The sequence below is a fragment of the Apodemus sylvaticus genome, chromosome 5 (genome assembly GCF_947179515.1).
Source record: "Apodemus sylvaticus chromosome 5, mApoSyl1.1, whole genome shotgun sequence".
Lineage (NCBI taxonomy): Eukaryota > Metazoa > Chordata > Mammalia > Rodentia > Muridae > Apodemus > Apodemus sylvaticus.
The window spans coordinates 153,546,538-153,569,292 of record NC_067476.1 but is presented as its reverse complement, the minus strand read 5'-3'; the positions used below and the strand labels follow the sequence as shown (position 1 = coordinate 153,569,292).

The 22,755-nt window shown below is 55.6% G+C and overlaps 1 protein-coding gene across 3 annotated transcripts in view; it reads left to right on the top strand.

The window, feature by feature from the left end:
* Ripor3 (RIPOR family member 3) overlaps nt 1-22,755 on the top strand; it is a 72,544-nt gene that overhangs the window by 38,820 nt on the left and 10,969 nt on the right. For 2 of the 3 annotated variants that reach the window (XM_052184360.1, XM_052184362.1), the window contains exons 2-12: nt 5,296-5,414; nt 12,832-12,978; nt 14,989-15,067; nt 17,574-17,597; nt 17,854-17,910; nt 18,825-18,974; nt 19,062-19,125; nt 19,382-19,425; nt 19,522-19,647; nt 19,727-19,872; nt 21,445-21,574. In XM_052184360.1, the coding sequence (XP_052040320.1) occupies nt 5,305-5,414; nt 12,832-12,978; nt 14,989-15,067; nt 17,574-17,597; nt 17,854-17,910; nt 18,825-18,974; nt 19,062-19,125; nt 19,382-19,425; nt 19,522-19,647; nt 19,727-19,872; nt 21,445-21,574 (1,077 nt within the window). In that variant the 5' untranslated portion in view covers nt 5,296-5,304. The remainder of the gene's footprint in view (nt 1-5,295; nt 5,415-12,831; nt 12,979-14,988; nt 15,068-17,573; nt 17,598-17,853; nt 17,911-18,824; nt 18,975-19,061; nt 19,126-19,381; nt 19,426-19,521; nt 19,648-19,726; nt 19,873-21,444; nt 21,575-22,755) is intronic. The other variant, XM_052184361.1, reaches the window with a different exon arrangement.

Sequence of the window (22,755 nt, the reverse complement as noted above, 5' to 3'; positions counted from 1 at the left end):
TCATGAGGGAAGCTATGAGCCCTGACCCACAGGTATGCAGGATAGCAAGTCCTCAGAGGGGCGTTAGTAAAACAAGAGATGAGGCTTCTCTAGCCAGCGCTTTGCCAAGGACGGTCTCTGCAAAGAAGTGACCTCAGCTACGAGATGTGAAGGCTTAGAGGAAGCTTTGAAAAAGAAAAGACCCTGGGATGTGAGGGAGCCAGTGGAAGGGCAGCCAGTGCAAAGGCCCTGGGGTAGCCCTGTGAAGGTTTTCTTTCTTTCTTTCTTCTTTCTTTCTTTCTTTCTTTCTTTCTTTCTTTCTTTCTTTCTTTCTTTCTTTCTTTCTTTCTTTCTTTCTTTCTTTCTTTCTTCTTCTTCTTCTTCTTCTTCTTCTTCTTCTTCTTCTTCTTCTTCTTCTTCTTCTTCCTCCTTCCTCCTTCCTCTTTCTTCTTCTTCTTCCTTCCTTCCTTCCTTCCTTCCTTCCTTCCTTCCTTCCTTCCTTCTCCTCCTCCTCCTCCTCCTCCTCCTTCTTCTTTGTTTTTTCGAGACAGGGTTTCTCTGTGTAGCCCTGGCTGTCCTGGAACTCACTCTGTAGACCAAGCTGACCTCGAACTCAGAAGTCCCCCTGCCTCTACCTCCCAAGTGCTGGGATTAAAGGCGTGCGCCACCACTGCCCAGCCTGTGAAGGTTTTCAATGCACTCAGCTGGGGAGATGTAAGTTCTTTTCAATCTTCCAGGCAAGTCTCGTGAGCACATGGTAAGATGAGAGGGTGGCTCCCTCAGGCCCCTCTGGGTCAGACAGTCTGGTTCCAGGGCGTTCTGCTGGGTCATCCGCCCCTCCTGTTTAGGCTCATTCCCATCCGGGTCTGGTCTACCAGTTCCTCTCAGACTATACCAAGGGAGCTATTTCAGAAACTCCCGAAGGCGATTCAAGCCCTGGCCAGCATTTAGGAGAGAAAAAGAAGCAGCCATAAGTGAGGGCCTCCGGCATAAAAGCGGCCCAGACCCACAAACCCACCGCGCTAAATTTAGCCGCTTTACCTCGAAATGAGGTGAAATTGCAGGTTTCTGGTGGGCGGTGATGCAGGGGTGACTGTGGCCAGACTGAGTTCTGTTTATTCTGGCTTCACCTGGGGCAGAGGCCCAGGACTGTCCCCAGGGTCCCTCAGAGTCGGAGAATCAGGTCCCTGTGAAGCCACCTTCAACTGGCTTGCCGGGTCCCAGCGGTACCAGGTGCCAAGCAGAGCCAGCTGCAGGGGGACAGAGAGAGAAGACGCTGGCTCACTTCTCCGACTGCCACCAAAGGTTTGGAAACTGCGGCTGCTATGTCTGCTCTGAGCATCCTGACTGCTTACCCTGCTTGCTGCAGACAGCTAGCTGCCACCCAAGGATCTCCCTGCATAATCGGGGCCTCCCCGGGGACCTCTAGACCTGGTCCCACGCAGCAGTTTGGGGGTTAATGCCAGCCACAGCAGAGGTGATTAGATGAGCCAAGGGGTCTCCGGGGGCCCGAGTTGCTCACCTTGCTTTGAGATTTTTGCTGCCTTCTGTGCGCATGCCCAGTGCAAACAGCAGGGATGCCAGAATGTTCCCTGGGGCTTGTCAGGCGCTGCTTGTGAAATCCAGAGCTGGAAGATTGGGGAAGAGCCTTACCTGGCCGGCCAGGAGGGGGCGCTGCTAGCCTCACAGCTCAGTTATGTGGCCAGAGCCCTTCCCTCCTCTCCGCTGCTGGTTCACGGGTTCGTCAGGTCACCTGGGGATGTGAGCCCAGCTCGGCCCCAGTGTCAGACACAGGACCCTGCGTGCCCGGTTAGAGCCCCAGCTCTGGGGTTTCCTGTGAGTGACTTCAGAGGAGCCTTCCTCTCTTCCAGCCCTGTTCTTTTATACTGTTGGCTTGAGACAGTGACTCTGTAGCTTTGACTTGCCTGGAAGTCACAGCAATCCTTCTGCCTCAGCTTCCCAGGTACTAAAACAACAGCCTCAGTTTCCTTTCTTTCTAAGGAGTTGGTAGTGTGTGTGTGTGTGTGTGTGTGTGTGAGAGAGAGAGAGAGAGAGAGAGAGAGAGAGAGAGAGAGAGAGCATGCGAGTTCACCATGTACAGCAGGAGCCCTCAGAGGTCACTGAAAAGAGGGTGTCATATCCCCTAGAACTGGAGTTACAGGCAGTCGTGAGCCGTCATGTGGGTGCTGGGAACTGAACCCAGGTCTTCTGCAAGAGCAGCAAGCGCTGTAAACTGTTGAGCCACCTCCCCAACCCCAGCCTCAGTTTCTTTATTTGAGAGAGTAATTACAGCCCTTGTTTTGGGATTGTGGACCCAGGTGAGGGGCCCAGCCTGAGGCAGGGAGCAGGCTGTGGGCTGGGAGGCCTGCGGGGTGTGGAAGTCATGGGGGTGTCTGCAGCAGGGCCCAGGACTGCCACCATAGGCACTGATTGTGGGGCTGGGGTGTGGTTCTGTGGGAGCTTGCCTGGCATTGCTCAGGGCCTGGGCCCAGCACCGCATCGAGCAGGCGTGGATGTGGATGCTGGTAACTCCAGGAGGCAGAGACAGGAGGATCAGCCTAAACCACATCGAAGCCCAAGGCCAGCTGGGACTACACGAAATCCACTCTACAAGAGGAATGATATCAACGAGGCTCCTTTAGTTCTGAAGTGGCTGAGCTGACAATGGTGACGATGCGCGTGGCCTGGAAACACAGATGTCCCACCTAGCCCTCGGTCCGCCCTTTGCCCACCTTGCTGGTTGGTCATTGTTTTAGGGGGCTGCTTGGGTGACAAGGGGTAGCCTGAGCTTCTCTTGTGGGTCTTAGTTCCCTGATGATGAGGTGGGGCCTAGGGGAGAACAAGTCCCTCCCCCCCCCATCTGTGGTCACCGCAGGGTCTGAGGATTCTGAGGGCAGACAGGTCTGATGCCAGCCCAGAGCTGGAGACTCCCAAACAGGAGATGCCCAAAAAGGCCGCCCCAGAGAGGTGGCTGGGGCCAGAGGGTGGGACTGGACAGGAAGCCAGTCCACTGAGCTAACTGCAGGGTAAGATGCAGGCCTCTGCGCTGCCAGGCCCTCAGAGCCTCATTCCTTCTGGTGTCAGTGGGGGTCACAGGGTCTCAAGTGCTGGCCTGTGGGGAGCCTCAGCCTCCTGTCCCTAACCCTCAAAGGGACAATGGCTGTCACTGTCAGAGACCAGGACTGTTCAGCATCTGTTAGTCCTGAGTGAAGCCTTTGGAGACCCCAAGGTGGCTCCTCTCCTGGCTTCTTCTCCTGGCCCATAAGTGGGAGAAGGTGGCAGCCGTCCTGGGCTGGACTGAGGGCAGGAGCCTTGGTGGGTTGGGGACACCTGGCAGAGTGGGGACAGCCCAGGCTGGAGTGTGCAGAGTTCCCACTGCGGCCAGGAAGGGGGTGCCAGCGGCTCAAGTGCCTCCCTGAGCTGGCACACGCCAGTGGCAGAGGCGGGGGTTCTCCTCTGGTGTGTGTGTGTGTGTGTGTGTCTGTCTGTCTCTGTACATAGTGTGTGTGTGTATCTGTTTGTCTGTCTGTCTGTCTCTGTACACAGTGTGTGTGTATGTGTCTGTCTGTCTGTCTGTGTACATGCTGTGTCCCTAGTGGCGGGACTTGGATACTAAGTGAGACATGCATGCACTTCTAGGCTCTGTCTGTCTTTCTGTCTGTCTGTCTGTCTGTCTGTCTGTGTACACGCTGTGTCCCCAGTGGTGGGACTTGGATACTAAGTGAGACACGTATGCACTTCTAGGATCCAAGCAGGGTTTGTTGCTTCTCCACTAGGGTCCACAGAGGGTCCTAGTTGCATCTCCGCGCCTCAGTTTCCCCGTCTGTGGAGTTTAGCCATCGGTTGCTCCTGTTCCTTAGAAGACAGTGTGGATAGAATAAGAAAATGTGTCTGCTACGTTTATCACAGGGTGTCGTAGCTCACGATGCCTCAACTTCCCCATCAGTGTGCAGGGAGCACACGGCCCCTGGCCAGCAGCAAGGCCTCAGCAGACGCTGACCGTCGCCTTCAGCAGAGCAAGCTACGTTTATAGACCTTATTACTTTTAGGGCTCTGATCCCTGAGTCAGTTGCACAGTGAGTCTTTAACACCCTCACCACCACATGTACACACACACATGCACAGTACACATCCTTGCACACGGGTGACTCCTAGCACATCCTGTTCTTGGTCCCTCTGACAACCACTGAGCCCATTTTACAGCTGAGACCACGGAGGCCTAGGGTGAGGCTCTGGTTGGAGCTGAGGTTAGCTCCATGCTTCCTATGCCTTCCGGAACACCGTGTTGTGGGGTGGTGGCGTGGGGTAGGAGGCAGATGGGAAAGGATTGTAGAACTGTACAGGCGTGCAGAGGTGCAGTATGGACCCCTGAGAGGTCAGACTCTAAAGAGGATACAAGACCAATACTAGGCAGCGGTGGGAGCGCTGGGCAGAGGCCCCAGCGTGAACTTCTTTCTTTGGAAGTGAAAGAGATGGGGTGGGGCAGGGCTCCAATACAGCGAAGGAGCCTCTGTGGATGGAGATGTCTGTGTCTAGTGTGTGGGCAGTAGGGTCCCTGGAATCCTTACACTGGCACCATGCTGGCTGGCTAAGGAGCAAAGTATGAAGCAGCAGCAGCAGCAGCAGCAGCAGCAGCAGAGATTTAGGTTAGATAGGAAGAAGTTTCCGACTGTCTGTGCTAGAAGATACAGCTCAAGGCGCTGCGATCCCCAGGGAACCAGGGGCAGTTTTCCATCCTGGAGATGGTTTGGAAAAAAGAGAAGGCAGCCAGGGCCCTGTGGGCCTCATTACAGCCTGGATCAGAGACAGGCAGTGGGCCCTGGGCCACGGCCGCCCTTGATGTAAGCCGTCTCTGTCAGTGCTGCTTCAAGTCTACCCGTGACTCCCAGCTACCTCTGCCGAGCAGGAAGGCCAAAATCCTCCTAGGGGGAACCTGACTCTCTCTGGGAACCTGTGTTCTGTGGCCTCTCAGGTTCTGCCAGGAGCTTCAGCCCGTTTCTGGGTTAGACTTGGTCCTCTGGTGCCCCAGGGCCTTTGCCTATGCTGTTTCATCTGGTGCCCTGTGTGCGGTTCAGTGCTTGTACACAGTAGGTGCTCACTGCTGGCTCTGTAGGTGCGGCCACAGCAGGGGAGGAGAGAACAGACAGGCCTGGCTTTGAACCCCAGAACTGACACTTGCCACAGGTTGTTCCCACGTCCCCCCACCCCATGCCGCTGCAGCCGGCTCCTGTGTGGGTTTCAGAAGCGGGATCGGTACACGCGGGGCGCTGTTGTAGACTGTCCAGTCGTGCTAACTTTCCTATCCTCTCCTCTCAGGTGACAGCCATGTCTGTGCGGTTGCGCTTCCTGTCTCCCGGGGATGCCGGGGCCGTGGGGACCGTGGGCCGCAGCGCCTCCTTTGCTGGCTTCAGCAGCGCACAAAGCCGAAGGCTCTCGTAAGTGTCGTGGGGAGGGGGCCGGGGACAGGAAGCCATCATCTCCCACCGGCCTGATCAGTCTTAAAGGCTTCGTAGTCAACCTGCTTGCTAAGTTTATCAGCACATGGCCAATCAGAAAACAGGCTCAGAGAGGTGGCTCCACTCACCCAGGGTCACACAGCAAAATGTCTTCCCAGTTGGCCTTAGCCTCCTTGGGGTGGGGTAGAAAGGAATGTTCTTCCTGATGAGTAGCCTGGACATGGGGCCTCTTGGCCTGGCTCTGTGTCCTGAGGCTAGTGATGTCACCTCTCTGAGCCCAGGTTTTCTCATTTGGACATGGGAGGGGTGTGGCTTCCTGCATGGTTGTCCTGAAGGGGAGCTGCTGACCCAGGGTACTGGGGGGTGTGGCTTTCTGAGGAGGAGCCGCTGCTTGGGTCACATGGGCCAAGAGGACTAGGCTGTGCCTGCCGCTCCACCCCTGCCTGCTCCCTCCTGTCCTGATGAGGCCACCACCCCAGGGTTTGTTGTCCTAGTTGGGTACTGAACAAGGCCCTGGAAGCCACCTCCTGGCTGGTAGGTCTGGAAAAGCCAAAGGCTGTGCAGAATGGTTCAGAGCCAGGCTGGTCAGTCAGCTGACCAACAGCTGATTGCCACAATGCCACACACCCATGCCTGTGCTTAAAGACCTCGGTGGCCGCCTCCGTCCGTCAGGCCATTTGGTGGCCTCGTGGCCAAGAGACCCTGGGTTAGCTCAGCCTGTGCTCCAACCACTCTGGCCCCTGTCTTCTAGGTCCTCTCACATGCTGTGTGTCCCAGCCAATTCCCTGACCAGTTTTTGCTGTCACAGCATGTTCTGAGGGGGACCCCATGCCCAGCCCAGCCAGACAGCTCACATCCACCCAACAGCTGCCCTATAAGGCTGTTTGCAGGTCACCCACTGCTCCTGGTCTGTCCCATCTGAACTCTGTCCAGAGGAGCGTACTACCAGAGCCAAAATGCTTGTCTCAGCCGGGCACTCAGGAACCCTCCTTCCTCAGCAGACATCTGTGGCGAGAGACCCAGGCCCTGCCCTGCTTGAGTCTCCATCAGGAGAACAAAAGCAAAAAATATCAAGTCAACTCAGCCATGGCCGGTGCTATGTTGGCCCCAGAACAGGATGCAGAGGCTGGTGGTGCCTCTGGAGGGCCTGCAGGGCAGTGGCTTCATTTAGCAGGAGATGATGGCGATAGGGGTTGGGGGTGTTGAGAAGACAGCAAGTGCAAAGGCCCTGAGGTGATGAGGGGCAGCAGGCTGTGGAGTCACATGGTAAAAGATGGAGGGAACACTGTGGGAGGTTTGTCCTCAGTGTCAGGGACAGGTGAAGGCTTAAGCAAAAGTCCTGGATGGGAGAGAGCTTGGCCCCAAGCCCTTGGTGATCGGTTGTAGTCACCGGCCTTGGCAAGATTGGTGCCACTGTGATGAAGGCATACAGTAGGTGCTACATAAATGCTTCTAGGGGTGGTGGTGGCTGCATGTGACCCTGAGGAAACCGATGCTATTTCTCGGTGGGCATCCTCATGCTGCCTCTTCCTGGGCCTCCTTGGACCTCCACCTTGGGGTCTGTGCGTAAGCCGGCCAAGGAGCTTATTATAGCCCGGGACTCTCTGAGCTGACCCACTGAGGCACAGAAGTGTAATGCAGTAGGAAAGGAGGCACTGCTGCCCACCACGAGGCTGGTGCTTGGCTTCTGTGACAGACATTCTTCCCAGCCACCAGGTGATGCCCACACGTTATATTTCTACCCTGCTGCTTTCGGGCCATGGGACGTGTCCCCTATCAGGACTTCTGTCCAAAAAGTTCCAAGTGATTCCCCAACTCAACTGCCCCTGGAAGATGAAGGTGATTGGCCCGGGCTCACGGCCATCGGCCAGGTGCATGCAGTGCCTGCGTATGGTCTAGAGACGTGAGCCCAGATACTGCAAATACCTGAGTCCTCCAGACATGCATGGGCCTGCTAGAGGTTGCTAGGCCTTAGCTACTCTAGTGGTCCTGAGTGGCCCTCATTCATCCTCAGCTTGGACAGTACCCTGTCTAAGATGGGGAAGGTTGCCTGTGGTGATAGGGAAGAGGCAGAGTTGGGGTTTTGTTTGTTCATGTTAGATTTATTTTTTAATTTATGTCTACCCATGTTTTGCCTGCATGTGTGGATGTGTACAATATGCATGCAGTGCCCAAAGAGGCCAGAAGAGGGCGCTGGAGTCCCCCTGGAACTGAAGTTACAGACTTGAGCTGTCACTTGGGTGCTGGGAATCCAACCTGGGTCTTTCTAGCCCCTGCATAACTGTTTTTGACTTCCTGCCTCTGCCCATCTCCCCGGTGTCCTGGCTTCAGCCCTCAGCTCTGCCCCTGATTCCTGACTGCCCACCAGGCAGATATACGGAGGTGAGGAGACCACACCAGGGTGCGTAATACAAAATGACCCAGCAGGGCTCCACTCAGGGTGGAGCACAGCATCCTGTCCCATGCCAACTCTTGGGTTAGCCAGGGCTTTCTACCTGCAGATACGGAATTTACTTGGGGAAGTTATCTGATAGAATTTAGTACTAAGATGTAATTGATTGCTGTAATAAAGCCGTTTCCCTTTCCAGGCTTGGGGGGAGGGGGTTGGTCAGGTGCTGACAGTGACCCAGTGTTTCTACTGACAGGCATGGCATCCAGGACAGTCCTCCAGGACTGTCGGGGAGGCGCCTCAGAAGCCAGGAATGGGGGTGGCTCATGTTTGGTTCTTAAACGGTTCCTGGGGACAGGCCCAAAGACTCAAGCAGTGATGGAACGAATTAGTGGTTAAAGAACGCAGAGTTGAGCCTTAGCACGGTAAGGCTGTCACTGCCCTCCTCCATGGGGCAAGGCCATGGTCCGCCTTGTTGATGTGCCAGGAGTCTATGCTGTCCGTCTAGGGACAGCCCTGCCTGGAGGCTGGGTCAGGTTCAGCATGTGAGCAGACCTGGTGCTACAGACCCTGCCCAGGCACAGCCAGCGTGAGGCTAAGGACGGTCATGGCAGGCAGAGCCTGCTTGATCGCTGTGAGCACTGGACGCCAGGCTGCACGTGCCTGGAAGCCTGTCTGGCAGGCCTGGGGCTGTTTAATATTTACTGAGCCCTCATGGGGCTGGTGACACATCCACCCCCAGAACTACTCCCAGCCCGTGACACTAGCCGGCCACGCAGCAGGCGCCTCATTTCACCATCCAGGCTTTGTCTGCCAGCCCTCGGAGCCACTGCCCTCCGAGGCTCCGGACACGGCTGGGCTTGGAGCCTCCGGAGCCCAGAGAGAGGCAGGGGGAGAGGGGAGGGGTGGGCAGAGGGGCCACCTGAAGTGAGCCGAGGCTCCACCCGGAGCCACCTCCCACCTCACTGCTCTCTGACTGCCTGGAATCTCACCCGTCAGAACCTACCTGGCCCCCTGCGTGCTGCGTTGCCTGTCCGGCCTGAGATGGCAACTTTGTGGAGGGCCCGGTCCAAGAGGTGGGTGATGTGGCCCCAGGGAAGGGGAGAGAAGTGGGGAAGGGGAACTTTGGAAAATTGCTTTACCACCACCTGTGTGAACATCAGCATTAGGGACTGGGCAATGGTGGTAGACCCACCTCCTGCCCCCTGGGTCAGCCCCCCTCCCTGCCCACTGGGTCAGCCCCCCTCCCTGCCCACTGGGGGATCCCCCCTTCCTGCCCACTCTGTTCTCTTTCCTTCCCAGCATCAGGTCTCATCTGACAGGCTTGTTCCAAACTTCTCTAGCTTTGACAGGCATGTGGTCCCTGCTGCTTATCAGCCCTGGACCCCATTTCATAGAGAGATAATTGCAACCCAGAGAAACCCCATCACTTGCCTAGGGCCACACAGCTCTCTCCAGTGGTGGGAGAGGCAGACACTGACCACAGTAGCTGGCCTGTATCTCTCAGGGCAGGCGTCTGTCTCTCTTGGTGACTGCTCTGTCCTGTCCTAGCCCCTGCAGTGGTGGTTGCTATATATCGGCAATCAGCAAGTGTCTGCTGAGTGATTGTCAGGACCGTGTGGGGGGGGCAGACTTCATTATCCTTCTCTACAGGGGAGGAAACTGAGGCATGGAAGGCCTGGAGCTATGGGGCTGGGGTTTGGATACAGGGGCTGAGTACAGGCACAGCTCCCTGCCCCGCCCCCAGGGTCAGGGTGGGTTGGTGTGGTGCTGGGGTTGTCAGTTTCAGGGACTTGGGGCGTGGGTTGGTCCCAAAACAGAGTGACAAGCAGGCAGGGCTTGAGGAAGCTGCGTGTCCACGTCGTGGAATGCTCAGCATCGTGTCCACATCACCTGTGGAATGCTCAGCATCTCACCCAGCAGGAACCAGCCTAGTGGCTTTTCTCAGGGCCAGGGAAGGAGGGGAGCCCCGTCCCCGTGCCCCGCCCCTTGGCCTGGTTCACTAACCCACAATCCTCTGCTTCCAGCTGTGGGTCGCGGCCCCCAGGGGGACTGGACCACCAAGGCTGCTCAGTGACCTCCTTTCAGGATGGACAAGCCCTGTGTTTCTTCTGGTTTTTTTTATAAGTGCACTTGAGATGCTGAGGCAGGAGGATTGCTGTGAGTTTGAGTTTGGGGTCAGCCTTGGTGACACAGAGAGATCTTATGAGAGAGAAAGAGAGAGACAGAGAGAGAGAGAGAGAGAGAGAGAGAGAGAGAGAGAGAGAGAGAGAGAGAGAGAGAGAGGAGAGAGAGAGGGAGAGAGAGAGAGAGAGAACACTGGAGAGATGGCCCAGCAGTTAAAAGCACTGACTGCTCTTCCAGAGGTCCTGAGTTCAATTCCCAGCAACCACATGGTGGCTCACAACCATCTGTAATGGGGTCTGATGCCCTCTTCTGGTGTGTCTGGAGACAGCTACAGTGTGCTCATAGACATAAAATAAATAAATAAATCTTTGGAGGGAGGGAGGGAGGAAGGAAGGAAGGAAGGAAGGAAGGAAGGAAGGAAGGAAGGAAGGAAGGAAGAGAACTGGAATCAAGTCCAGAGACATTAGAAAGGCCGGGTCTTCAGGGGTAGGTGACTCCCAAAAGCCCAGAGCAGACAGCCATGAGACTATTTGGTTTGGTTTGATTTGTTTTTTTTTTTTTTTGAGACACGTTGTGTCTTTGTTAAGTTAGGATCTCACTTATCTGCTCACATTGGATTTGAGCTCCTGGGTTCCTAGTCATTCAGGCCACAGCATGCAGTCAGCAATTGTCCCTGTGTCCTGGAGTCCAGCAGCATCGATGGGCTTGGGAAGGGAGCAGCTGTGCAGTCTCAGGACCCTGTGTCCCACACCCTGCTGGGTCCTCCTGTTCCTGGAGCAGGGGTTGGGACTTGGCCCTTCCCCCCAGATGTCTCCATCTTCCTGCCCCTATGACCGCAGCCTTGCCAGCTTAGGGAGAGCCCACGGTCAGCTGACCATCTATTATCCAGACTGTCAGGGCTGGAAGAGTCGCGGCTTGGATGCAGCTGTGAGTGTTAGCACACATGGATAAAGCACCTACTAATGACTGGCCTTCCCGGGCTAATCACAGAGCTGGGGTCTTAACTTCCCTGTTTTACAGATGACAGATGGAGGCTTGGGGCAGATGCTCGCACCGGGGAAATTACTTTTACTAAAGAAGGCAGGGCCTTAAATAAACTGTTATCCCTTGTGTTCAGAAGCCCACAGCCATGAGTGATGGGTGTGAATGGGGGTGGGGTCTTCCCCGCCAGGTAGCCCCGACCACCCTTCTCGGGCCTCACCTTGCTCAGCCAATGGCATCTCCTTGCCCCTAGTGTCCCGGCTTCTGCCTCTCGGAGTGGATGGGGCTGCTGAGAAGACCTAGTGGCTTTCTTTTCTTCTTCTTTTTCTTTCTTTCTTTTTTTTTTGTAGTTGTTTTTTTTTTTGTTTGTTTGTTTGTTTTTCAAGACAGGGTTTCTCTATGTAGCCCTGACTGTCCTGGAACTCACTCTGTAGACCAGGCTGGCCTCGAACTCAGAAATCTGCCTGCCTCTGCCTCCCAAGTGCTGGGATTACAGGCGTGCGCCACTACCGCCCGGCAGTGGCTTTCTTTTAAGAACCAACTTGGTGTTGGCTCTAGACCCAGTGGCATCATAGCCCCAAGACTGGGACAGTGAGGAACACCCAGCCTGTTAAGGGCTGAACGTGATAAGGCTGCCTGCCCACCTCGTCCTGCTGAAGGCTGCCCACCTGGTCCTTGGGCCTCTGTTGGGTCAAGGGCACACGTGTGCGCACAGACACATGAGCCCACTATCCTGGCTGAGTTTTTGTGGCCGTGAGGAAACACCTTGACAAAAAGCAACTTTGGGGAGCAGAGGCATAGTTAGCTCACACTTCCGGGTCGCACCCTTCCCAGGAGGGAAGTCACGGCCGCAGCAGGGACCTGAAGCGGCTGCTCCCATCCCTTCTGTAACCGAGAGCAGAGAGAAATGAACGTGAGCAGACTGGCTGCCCGGCTTTCTCTGCTCCAACAGTCAGTGCCCAAACCTAGGGAATGGCGCCGCCTACTCAGGCCGGCTCTCCCTGTATCAATTAAGGTCAGGAAGACCCCCACCCAGGCATGCACGCCCACTGGCCAACCTGATCTGGATAAGTCCTTACCAAGACTCTTCCCAGGTGGCTGGTTATACACGGTGTCAGTTTGACAGTTACAACGAGCAGTCGAAGTCATTATCTCTAAAACCACAAGTGAATGAGCAGAGTCAGGGGTCTGTGCCTGAGGGGAGGCCACGGGAGAAGCTGGGGGTTCGAGCCTGTGTCCTGCTGTCACTGTGGCCTTTTCCTAATTTACCTTTAAGTTCCCTGAAATAACAATTCTGATAATAACATATACAAATGTCTAGGCTAGTACCTTGGCTCTGTTCCCAAACATGTCTCAATAATCCAATTTATTCTGAGTGCCACAAGGCTTGTTACCTTCTCGGATTCATGCATCTCGTCTATCTCCTCAGAGTTCAGGTGAATCTCCCATGCCTGACTCTTTCCCAGAATCAATCAATCAATCAATCAATCAATCATCAGTCTTTCTCTTTCTCTGTCTCTCTCTTGGAGCTTCCTCCTCCTGCCTGAGCTATTATTGGTGAAAGGCTTTTTTGTTGAAATGTGTTTACACACGCACAGAGATTCTTTATATCCTGCAGTAACCCAGGGCTAGGATTCAGCCCCGTGGCTGCTGCTTTGCCTGCACAGGGCAGTGTCACTCATCGGGTCCGGCTGCTTTGCTGCACCCTCACCGAAAGCTCATCTCTGATGCTCAGACATCCATTTATTATTGTCCTCTTCATCGTCAAACCCAGGCCTCCCGTGTTCCAGATGAGGAAACCGAGGCCCCAAGAACCACAGCTCTCTGAAGACCACACATCATGGAGGTGATGGAAGTGGAACCCAGCCAGCTGTCCTGACTCTCTGTCCCCTCCCACAGAAAGTCCATCAATAGGAACTCTGTGCGGTCCCGGCTGCCAGTCAAATCCTCCAAGGCTTATGGAACACTGCGCAAGGGTTCGCTCGGCCTGGACCCCCGGCCGCAGCAAGTGAAGAAGATCTTTGAAGCTTTGAAGAGAGGCCTCAGGTGAGTGGGGAGCGGCTCCTCCCCTCGTGCCCTTCCCACCTCTTCCTGGGGATGGCGGGTCTGTCTGAGGGACACAGGGCATGTGGCTGCTGCCACTTCAGCTGCAGCAGGGAGGCAGCTAGACAGTCTCTGGTCTCATGGTAGATGGATTGCCACACAGAGTCTGGGACTGCCAAGGATGTGAAAGACAGCTGTCAGCACCGTGCTGGCCTCTGGAGACTGACATCCTGTGCGCAGAGGGTCGCACGTGCAGAGACCCTGGGTGGGAGGGAACCTGTGCTCTGATCTCAGGTCTCAGCTCACACAGCATCAGGGGTGGGGTGGAGGGTCAGACAGTCAGGGGAACCTGGACCGGAGGCTGACGATTGGCAGAAGTGAGAACAAATGACAAGTTATTATTGGAACTTAAGGGGTACAGCACTCAGAAAACTCTTCTGTGTGGCACTGCCTCGGTGGGAGACAGACAGACAGACAGACAGACAGAGGTACTGAGAAGTATGTCAGGTGGTGTAGATGCTGAGAAGAAATCAAGTGAGGCTGGAAAGAATCTAACGTGTTTTAAAGGGATGTCCCTGGGCAGCCACACCGTGGCACAGCCACACCGTGTCATAGCCACACCGTGGCACAGCCACACCTTGTCACAGCCACAGGGGAGGAAGATAATGGGAAAGCCAGAAGCTTCGCAGTGCACGGACCCTGGCACAAGCGAAGCAGGGTAAAGGGGACAATGGGACAGGGCCGTGTGAGCTGTGGAGACCTTTGCTGTTCATCACAGGGCCGCGGAAGGTTCTGAGGTGAGGAAGGAGGCAGTGAGGCTTCAGGCCTGGGCTTTGAGATCCTCTCTGACAGCCACAGACCGGTGGTGGACGTGTGGGGGTGACAGGGAGCCAGGGAGCGGATCGGGGAGGAACAGGCGTGGAAAGGAGAGAGGAGAGAGGTGGCTGTGGAAACAGAAGAGATTTGGTTCTGTTCTGAGTGGGGATAGATGTCGCTGGGCTCCAGCCTCGTGAGGGTCGTGCGGCCTGGAGGGGGCGCTGGTGTCCCAGCTGGGAGAGAAGGAGAGCCGGGTCCCTAAGGGACAAGTCCAAACGGAAATGAACAAGCTCTGGGTGGATCCTCTGCTGGGACAGCTGATGGCAATCAGTAAGCTGATCTGATAAGGTAAACCCAGAGAGGGGAGAGAGACAGAGAGACAGAGAGACAGAGAGGCAGAGAGACAGAGAGACAGAGAGACCAAGACCGAGACGAGAACCCTGTTGCTATGGATTGGGCAGGAACCGTCATAGCAGGAAGGACTCACCTTGGCCCTATAGGAGAATGGCCTCTGGAAGCATCTCCCACATACGGTGGCACCTCAGTTCCCTAATGTTACAGCAGAGGCCACCCTGACCCAAGAGGACGGAGGACAGAAGGGGCCCTGAGAGGAGCGGGTTTCAAACCTCTCATTCTAGCTGAGATAATGCTCTTATTGTCGGAGAGGCTAAGGCCCTGTCAGACAGCGATGGGGGGCTGGGACCCTGCTGAGACAGGCCTATGTCCTTGGTCTTGAGGCCACATGAAGGGAAGGAACCCTGGGGAAGGGGAGCCCTGGCCAGGCAGATCTGGGTTCCTGATTTCTTGTTGTCTACCCAGGACACTAGAAGCCCTCGGCAGCACCCTGGGATCTGGGTTGGAGGATCCCCTCTTATCAGGATCAGGGAGGAGGGCAGAGCCCGGCCAGTGAGGTCAGTTAGCCAGCTGCCCTGACAGAGCCCAGCCCTGCGTTGTCACTCGAAGGGATTTTCCCTTCCCAGGAGCTGCCCTCACCTCAGCCACAATCCCCGTTACTTCTGCTGCTCAACATTTCACTGGGTCCTCCCTCCCCTTGGCCATCCTCCTTTTCTATGAGTTCTCTCTTCTCCCTCCCCACTGGACCTCTCTCCTTCCTACCCTCCTCTCTCCCCCTCCTTCTTCCCCCTGGGTCATCCCTTCTTTCTGCTCAAATCCGCCCCTTCCCCCCCACCCCCGCAGGGAACATCTGTGTGAACAGCAGGCAGAGCTGGACTACCTGTGCGGACGCCACACGGACACCCAGAGGGGCTCCAGGCTGGTGAGTGGCAGCAGCCAAAAGCCCAGCAGTGGTCTCCTCCCAGAGGCCTGTGGTATTTGTGGTGAACTTTCCTCTCATGATTCTGGGAGGAGCTGTCAGACAGGCGACTGCAGAGTGACATGTGTCTCTCTCTGATGGTCCAGATCCCCAAATTTGCCCATCTGACACACCGGAACCAAGAAGTTCATGGTATTCAGGAAAGTGGCCATTTCTCTGTCACAGGCCCTGCCCCTACTCCAAACTGAGCCTGTATGCTGTGGTGTCTAAGGTGGCAGTTTTCTGTGGACATCATGGTGCTGTCTGAGGCCAGACCCAGCCTTGGCAGGGCTCAGTGTATCAACAACCAACCCAGACAACACAATCACAGGATAAACCTGACCTTCAGACAAGCAAAAACTTTCCCCGTCTCTAGTCATTCTGATCCTTCTCACTCTTCTTTAACTTAGGGGGTCAGAGCCTGTGTCCCGGGCCAGTCCAGCCTCCCGCCCCTACTCACCAATCAGAAGAGACAAATCTAAAGTGGAAAGCAGAAAGGGGAGACTCAGCCAACGTGTTAACAGGAATAAGGGACCCCGGAGACACCCCAAAGTCTGAAGGTCCTGAAGTGAGATCAGAGTTTAAATGGAGGCCTAAGTTAGTCCCGGCTGGAGGTGTGGTCCCGCTCACCACGCTATCTGGGCATCAGTCATCCTGGAGAATGTGTGAAATCGTTGAGCAGTCAGGTCCTCCCTCCAGGCTGTAGCTTCTTTCCTTAGCCCAGCATGAAACTCCTGAGCATTTCCCTTTTCTCTGGTTCCTTTGCTTCAATAGTTGCACAGTCAGAAATACACTTTTCCTTAAACTGTCTTCATTTCTACACATCAGATTACGTCACCAGCTGCTGTCTGGTGGACGCAGCCTGCCTGGGTCATGCACCAGGAGTAAAGTCAGATGTCTTGTCACATGCTCTGGACTTCTTCCCAGCTGTGGCCCTGGGTCCCTCCTCCAGATTCAGCCTTGTGTAGGGCCTTCAGGATGGGCTGGATTCAAACTCAGACAAGAGAGAAAAACAGCAGAGTGGATATCAAAGTAGCGCCCGGTCCTATCTGGTCCCAGCTCCCACTGACTCAGAAGGCTGGGGTGCTGGGCGGGGTGGAGGCTCGGTCTCGCGTGGGTGTCAGCCACATGGAGCCTCCCTTTGTAGGTGCCTGGGTGAGGGCCAGAACAGACAGAGGGGAGAGGCACTTCCAGGACCTCACCCACTGCTAGTTCCACCTAACCCCAAGGGGGAGCACCAGTTCCCACAGTATGCCCTACTCTCTCTGGTCTAGAAGTCTCTCTCAGGTAGACAATGTTCAGAGCCTGTTTCAGAAGTCTCCACTGCCCGACGCTATATCACACTGGTGTTGGGGGAGGGCGGGGACCCCACATCTAGGATAGAGTGTCTGAACCCCATAGGGAGGGTTTTGTGGGTTTCCAAGAAGCCCAAATTAGAACACACCTCTTCAAAAAAATCTCAAATCCTTCCTAGCTCTTCATTTTTCAAAAAAGATTTATTTATTTATTATATGTGAGTATGCTGTAGCTGTCTTCAGACACAACAGAAAAGGGTGTCAGATCTTGTTGTGAGATGCTTGTGAGTCACCATGTAGTTGCTTGGATTTGAACTCAGGACCTTTGGAAGAGCAGTCAGTGCTCTTAACCACTGAGCCATTTCTCCAGCCCCAGCTCTTCATTCACCAATGTTACATTTATATATTTATTTTGTTTTGTTTATAGTGTGAGGGAGAGGAGGCAAAGCAGGTATGCCCCTGCCACAGTGCTCCTGTGGAGATCAGAAGGCAACTGTGGGCCCCAGACATCGCACTCCGGTCAGCACGCTTGGCTGCAGTCACCTTTAGCCATGGAGCCGTCCCGCTGGCCCGGGGCTTCATGTCTTAGCTGAACTTTGAATTCTGTGATCTCTCGGTCATCTTATGTGCCTACTATGGCTCTCCTTGTTGTGACAAGACAAACAGCTCCAGAGAGAAAAGGCTAGCTTTGTCTCAAGGCAAGACATCCAGAGGGTGAGCCCTCTGCGGCCGAGGGCAGCCCGTTGCAGCTGCAGCTAGGAAGCAGGGCGCGTTGGCATTGGTAGTTAGCTAACTTTCTCCTTGCTGTGTAGCCCAGGACCCCAGCCTCTGGGACACCACCACACTCATTCGGGGTCCATCTTCTCACCCCAACTGACGAAATCTAGAACCCCCCTCCCAGGCACAATCATCTTCAAGGTGACAAAATTACAATGACTGATGCCTTATTTTACAAATGAGGAGAGGGAGGCTCAGAGAGGTTGAGGACCTTGCCTGGGACACACAGGGACATAGTGCCAGGCCTAGAACTGGCTTACCCATAATGCATGCCTTTAGCTTGTTTTCTCCTGGGTGTCCGTGGCCGTGAGTGCTGCAGGCCAAGGCTTTGTCCTTGAAGCACAGATGCCCCTGTGGTGAGAGCTCTCTGAGGCTGACCCCCTCCTTTCCCTCTGCAGGCCTTCTACTATGACCTGGACAAGGTGAGCCCGTGTCCCTCCCCCGTGCGGTCTCCAGGGTGGGTAAGACTGTCTGGGGTGGCCTTGCATCCCCAGTGTACTCGGGCAGAACTCCTGAGATTCCTCTTGTGTTATAAGCAGAGAAACTGAGTCCCAAGGTCAGCCCCTCTGAGGTTTGAGCTCAGTTCCCCTGATCCCGGGGAAGCTGGAGGGGTGGCGGGAGGGAACTGGGCGGCGGGAACCCTGGCCGCTTCTAAAGCAGTTTTTCTTACTCTGGGAGAAGCAAATTCGCTTGGTGGAGAGACACATCCGGAAGGTGGAGTTCCACATCAGCAAGGTGGGTGTCCTGGGCGCCGTGGGGTGTCACTGGGCACCGTGGAGTGTCCTGGGCGCCGTGGGGTGTCACTGGGCACCCTGCGGGTGTTATGTGGATACAGTAGGTGTCATGTGGAGGTAGTGGGTGCTGTTAAGTGTAGTAGGTATCGGAGCTTGGTTGTCATGGTAACAATGATTGGCAGCAGGCTCGGCCCTGGGTGAGGGTGAGGAGCATCTGGGCTTCCCAGGCCTTTGGGCCTCTGTCACTGATTGGTACAGAGGACTTACGGCTTGGTCTTGGAAGGCTCTAACTGTCTCTGTGAAGCCAGGAACGTAGAGCGATGTGCCCATAGTCCCCCAGCAAGTCCCTTAGGCTTAAGGGACTCCTTCTCCCTCACCCTCCTCCTCCTTCACCCTCCTCCTCCCTCACCCTCCTCCTCACTCACACTCCTCCTCACTCACCCTCCTACTCACTCACCCTCCTCCTCACTCACCCTCCTCCTCCTTCTTGAGACTGGGTCTCACTGTATAACCCTGGCTGTCCTGGAACTCAGTATATAGACCAGGCTGGCCTTGAACTCACTGCTTGCTTCTGCCTCTGCTTGCCTCTGCCTCCCGAGTGCTTGGATTAAGGCCTTGTGCACACACCCTTCCCTTCCTTTAGGCTTTTCAAAACACACACTCTCGAGAGCGCACCTTCCTCCCCAGACCCACAGGGTGGGCAGCTGTCACAGGTCACTTTCCACTCCACAGTTGGGACTCCAGCAGGGAGAGGGGGTGACAGAGTTACTCGTGTCTACTGTGCTCAAATGTGTGTGAGCGATCCTTGGTGCTGGGGTGCTACGTGGGTGGGCTCAGAGGCACGAGGAGCACAGGGCGAGGCTGGCCCAGGGGACAGACGGTTGGCATGGGCTCATGCCCGTGTGTCTGCCGCAGGTAGATGAGCTCTATGAAGGCTACTGCATCCAGTGGCGTCTGCGAGACGGAGCCTGCAACATGCAGCGGGCCTTCAGCAGCAGCACCCAGAGCCGAGCCTCCCGGGAGAGCCTGCAGGAGCTGGGCCGCAGCCTGCAGGGCTGTCTGGAGGTGGGTCACTTCTCTCTGCCCTTGCTGTGGGCCGCTGGGTCGGGGGACGGAGCTGGCCAGTGATTGATCCGACTGTGGTCCTTGCAGGACATGTGCATCATAGAGGGGGCCTTGGAAGGTCACCTGGGCGAGTTTCATGTCAAGATGAAAGGTGAGCTCCAAGCCGGGCTGTGCTGGGTGTCGGGTCTTCCTAGCTGCCCCGAGAGCTGGCCAAGGGCGGGCGGTATGGCCTGAGTCCTGGGGTCTGGGGGCCAGCCCTCGCGACACGGGGTAGGCTCACTGCTCTCTGAGGTATAGTACCATCCCTTCCACCCTCTCCACCATTGAAACCCTTCCCATGTTGCCAAGCAGACCCCTGTACCCCTGGGTCTCTGGGCAGGGGCCACTCACCCATTTCTGTGTTTCAGGCTTGGTGGGCTATGCACGCCTCTGTCCCGGAGACCAGTATGAGGTACAGCCAGGGAGGCCCTGGGAGAGAGGTCCCGGGCAGGCAGTGAGTGGGTTCCCCTGGGTTGCCTCTACACACCTCCCTCTGTGCCTCTTGCAGGTGCTCATGCGCCTGGGCCGTCAGCGATGGCGGCTGAAGGGCCGGATAGAGCCAGATGACAGCCAGACCTGGGACGAGGAGGAGAGGGTCTTAGTGCCCACGGTGCACGAGAACATGGAGATCAAGGTGGGGCAGGGTCCAGGGAGGGGCCCCCGGAGCCTGGGTGCTGGGCTGAGACACCACTGTCCTTTCCCCTGTGCCCCAGGTGACGGAGCTTCGAGGCCTGAGCTCAATGGTGGTGGGTGCGGTGACATGTGACATTGCGGACTTCTTCACAGCCCGACCCCAGCTTGTGGTGGTGGACATCACCGAGCTGGGCACCATCAAGCTGCAGCTGGAGCTGCTGTGGAAGTGAGTGCCACCTGCCCTCGGTGGCTGAGCCCCGCCCTCGGTGGCTGAGCCCCGCCCTCGGTGGCTGAGCCCCGCCCTCGGTGGCTGAGCCCCGCCCTCGGTGGCTAAGCCCCTTCCTCTGCTGTGCACTCCCCCCACCCCCTCACCAAGGCCACCCCAGCTTTGGGAGCAGGGGAGCCGAGTGGTCCTGCCTGCTCCCCAGGAGACTCCGGCATAGCCATCTCTGTCCTCACCACCCCATCCCGTCCTTACAGCCACGCTGGCCTGACCTTCACAGCAGCCCTGTCCACTTCTCCCCCACGCCCCCTGTGACCTTGAATACCACTCGCTTTTGGACACATAGCCAGCTGAGCCGCAGCACTTTCTTTCTTTCTTTCTTCCTTCCTTCCTTCCTTCCTTCCTTTCTTTCTTTCTTTCTTTCTTTCTTTCTTTCTTTCTTTCTTTCTTTCTTTCTTTCTTTCTTCCTTCCTTCCTTCCTTCCTTCCTTCCTTCCTTCCTTCCTTCCTTCCTTCCTTCCTTCCTTCCTTCCTTCCTTTCTTTCTTTCTTTCTTTCTTTCTTTCTTTCTTTCTTTCTTTCTTTCTTTCTTTCTTTCTTTCTTTCTTTCTTTCTTTTTTTGGTTTTTCCAAGACAGGGTTTCTCTGTGTAGTTCTGGCTGTCCTGGAACTCACTCTGTAGACCAGGCTGGCCTCGAACTCAGAAATCTGCCTGCCTCTGCCTCCCAAGTGCTGGGATTACAGGCGTGCGCCACCACCGCCCGGTGCCATGGCATTTTCTAAGTGGTTTTTTTTTTTTTTTTCTTCTTGCCTAGTCTCTCAGAAGGACTGTCTTCTGCCTGTGCAGGCCTCTTCCCGTGCCACCCTGCCCTGGGTGTCCTGTCCTTTCCGGTCCAGGGCTGAACTGTCCCTTTGAGGCCTCCCACTAGGTCCCGCACTACAGGGTGCAGGCTCAGAACAGTATGTGTGGAGTCTGGGTTCCACCCTGCACTACCTTCAGTAGCAGAGCCATCTTGCATTTTCAGGCTGCCCCTTCCTGTCCCTAGAGCAGGTGTGGCAGGGTGGGGAAGAGCTAAGAACACAAGAACACAGTCCAACTCAGTCACCCAGGATACCCTCAGGTCATGCCATGCTAGGCCAGCCATTCCTAAGTTCCGAGTCCTGCTGGTCTGGGTGCCCTCAGGCGGAAGTACCTCAGGTCTCTGGGGTTTGGGCTCTCATGGTGGCTTTGGTGCTCTCCTCAGTCAAGGGGCATCCTGTGCCCTGGCTCCCTGAGCCTAGCCTGAGGGTATCATGACTATCAGTGCCAGCTGAGGGCACGGCTTTGGGATAAGAGGAAATTGGGATGAATTCAGTTCTGGCTCCTTTGTGTAGGGGATACTCATCCAAGCAAATTCCTTGTCTCAGAGCTGTAATTTCCATCCCATGTAAATAGCCAGTCACAGATCTCTCACCAGCCCATGGACTTGTGGGAAGGAGCCGCAGAGTTCCTTTGAAAGACAAGGGAACTAACTGCCTGTGTCTGCAGAGCCCTGGGTCCCACCTGAGGCCCTGCTGGTCTCTGCTCTGTCCCTGCAGTCCCTTGGACGCTGAGTGCCGGCTGGTGTCACCCAGCCCCACTGGCAGGTTCTCCGTGGGCAGCAGGAAGGGCTCCCTCTACACATGGACCCCGCCCAGCACCCCCAGCTTCCGGGACAAGTACTACCTGGTGAGTGAGCCTGTTCCTAGGAGGGTGGGCAGCGCGCGCAGGACATGGCTGCTTGGGGTTCCGCTATTGGGGCCGCAGGGCTGCTGTGACTCTGTCTTCTGCTCCCGGAGGTTGTGGGAATTGAACTGGGTATGGGACCTACGTGGTGTGTGCGTGTGCGCTGTGTGTGCATGCTGTGTGCATGTGTGTATGCTGTGTGTGTATGTGTGTATGCTGTGTGTATATGTGTGCTGTGTATATGGGTATGTGTGTCTGTGTGTGTGTATGTGTATATGTGTGTTTGTGTGTCTGTGTGTGCTCTGTGTATATGTGTGTTTGTGTGTATGTGTGTGTGCTGTGTGTATGTGCTCTGTGTATATGTGTGTTTGTGTGTCTGTGTGTGTGTATGTGTATATGTGTGTTTGTGTGTCTGTGTGTGCTCTGTGTATATGTGTGTTTGTGTATTTGTGTGTATGTATGTGTGCTCTGTGTATATGTGTGTTTGTGTGTTTGTGTATGTATGTGTGCTCTGTGTATATGTGTGCTTGTGTGTGTGTGTTCTGTGTATATGTGTGTTTGTGTGTGTGTATGTGTGCTCTGTGTATATGTGTGTTTGTGTGTGTGTATGTGTGCTCTGTGTATATGTGTGTTTGTGTGTGTGTATGTGTGCTCTGTGTATATGTGTGTTTGTGTGTATGTGTGTGTTCTGTGTATATATGTGTTTGTGTGTATATGTGTGTTTCTGTGTATGTCCTCCACCCAGCCACAGACTTGGCCTCACTTTGCTGGGGAAACTTAAAGTTTCCAGGGGTGTGATCTGGAGCCCTGTACAGGAGCTCAACTTTCTCCCCATGACCTCCAGGGGACAAGGTCTCCCTGGAGCCAGGGCCACCCTCCTCTCTCCTTCCCTGGGGGGCGGGGCCAGGGGGACTGAAAGCTGTGCACATGGGCACCTCATTACTTCTCTTGGTGTTGTCCTTGGGATGGTTCCGCACAGGGACCTTTCTTAATGGCCCCACCACTGCTCCCCACACCCTGCCCCACAGGCAACTGTGTGTTTACTCAGCAGAGATGGCGGTCACCTCAGTGCGGTGCTGTAGCTATCCACAGGCCAGACACACTCCTCAGTGGGGACATCTGTTGTCCCAAGCGTGCACCTATCCACGGTCCCAGGCCCTGGAACCTCTCTGCACACACGCCCT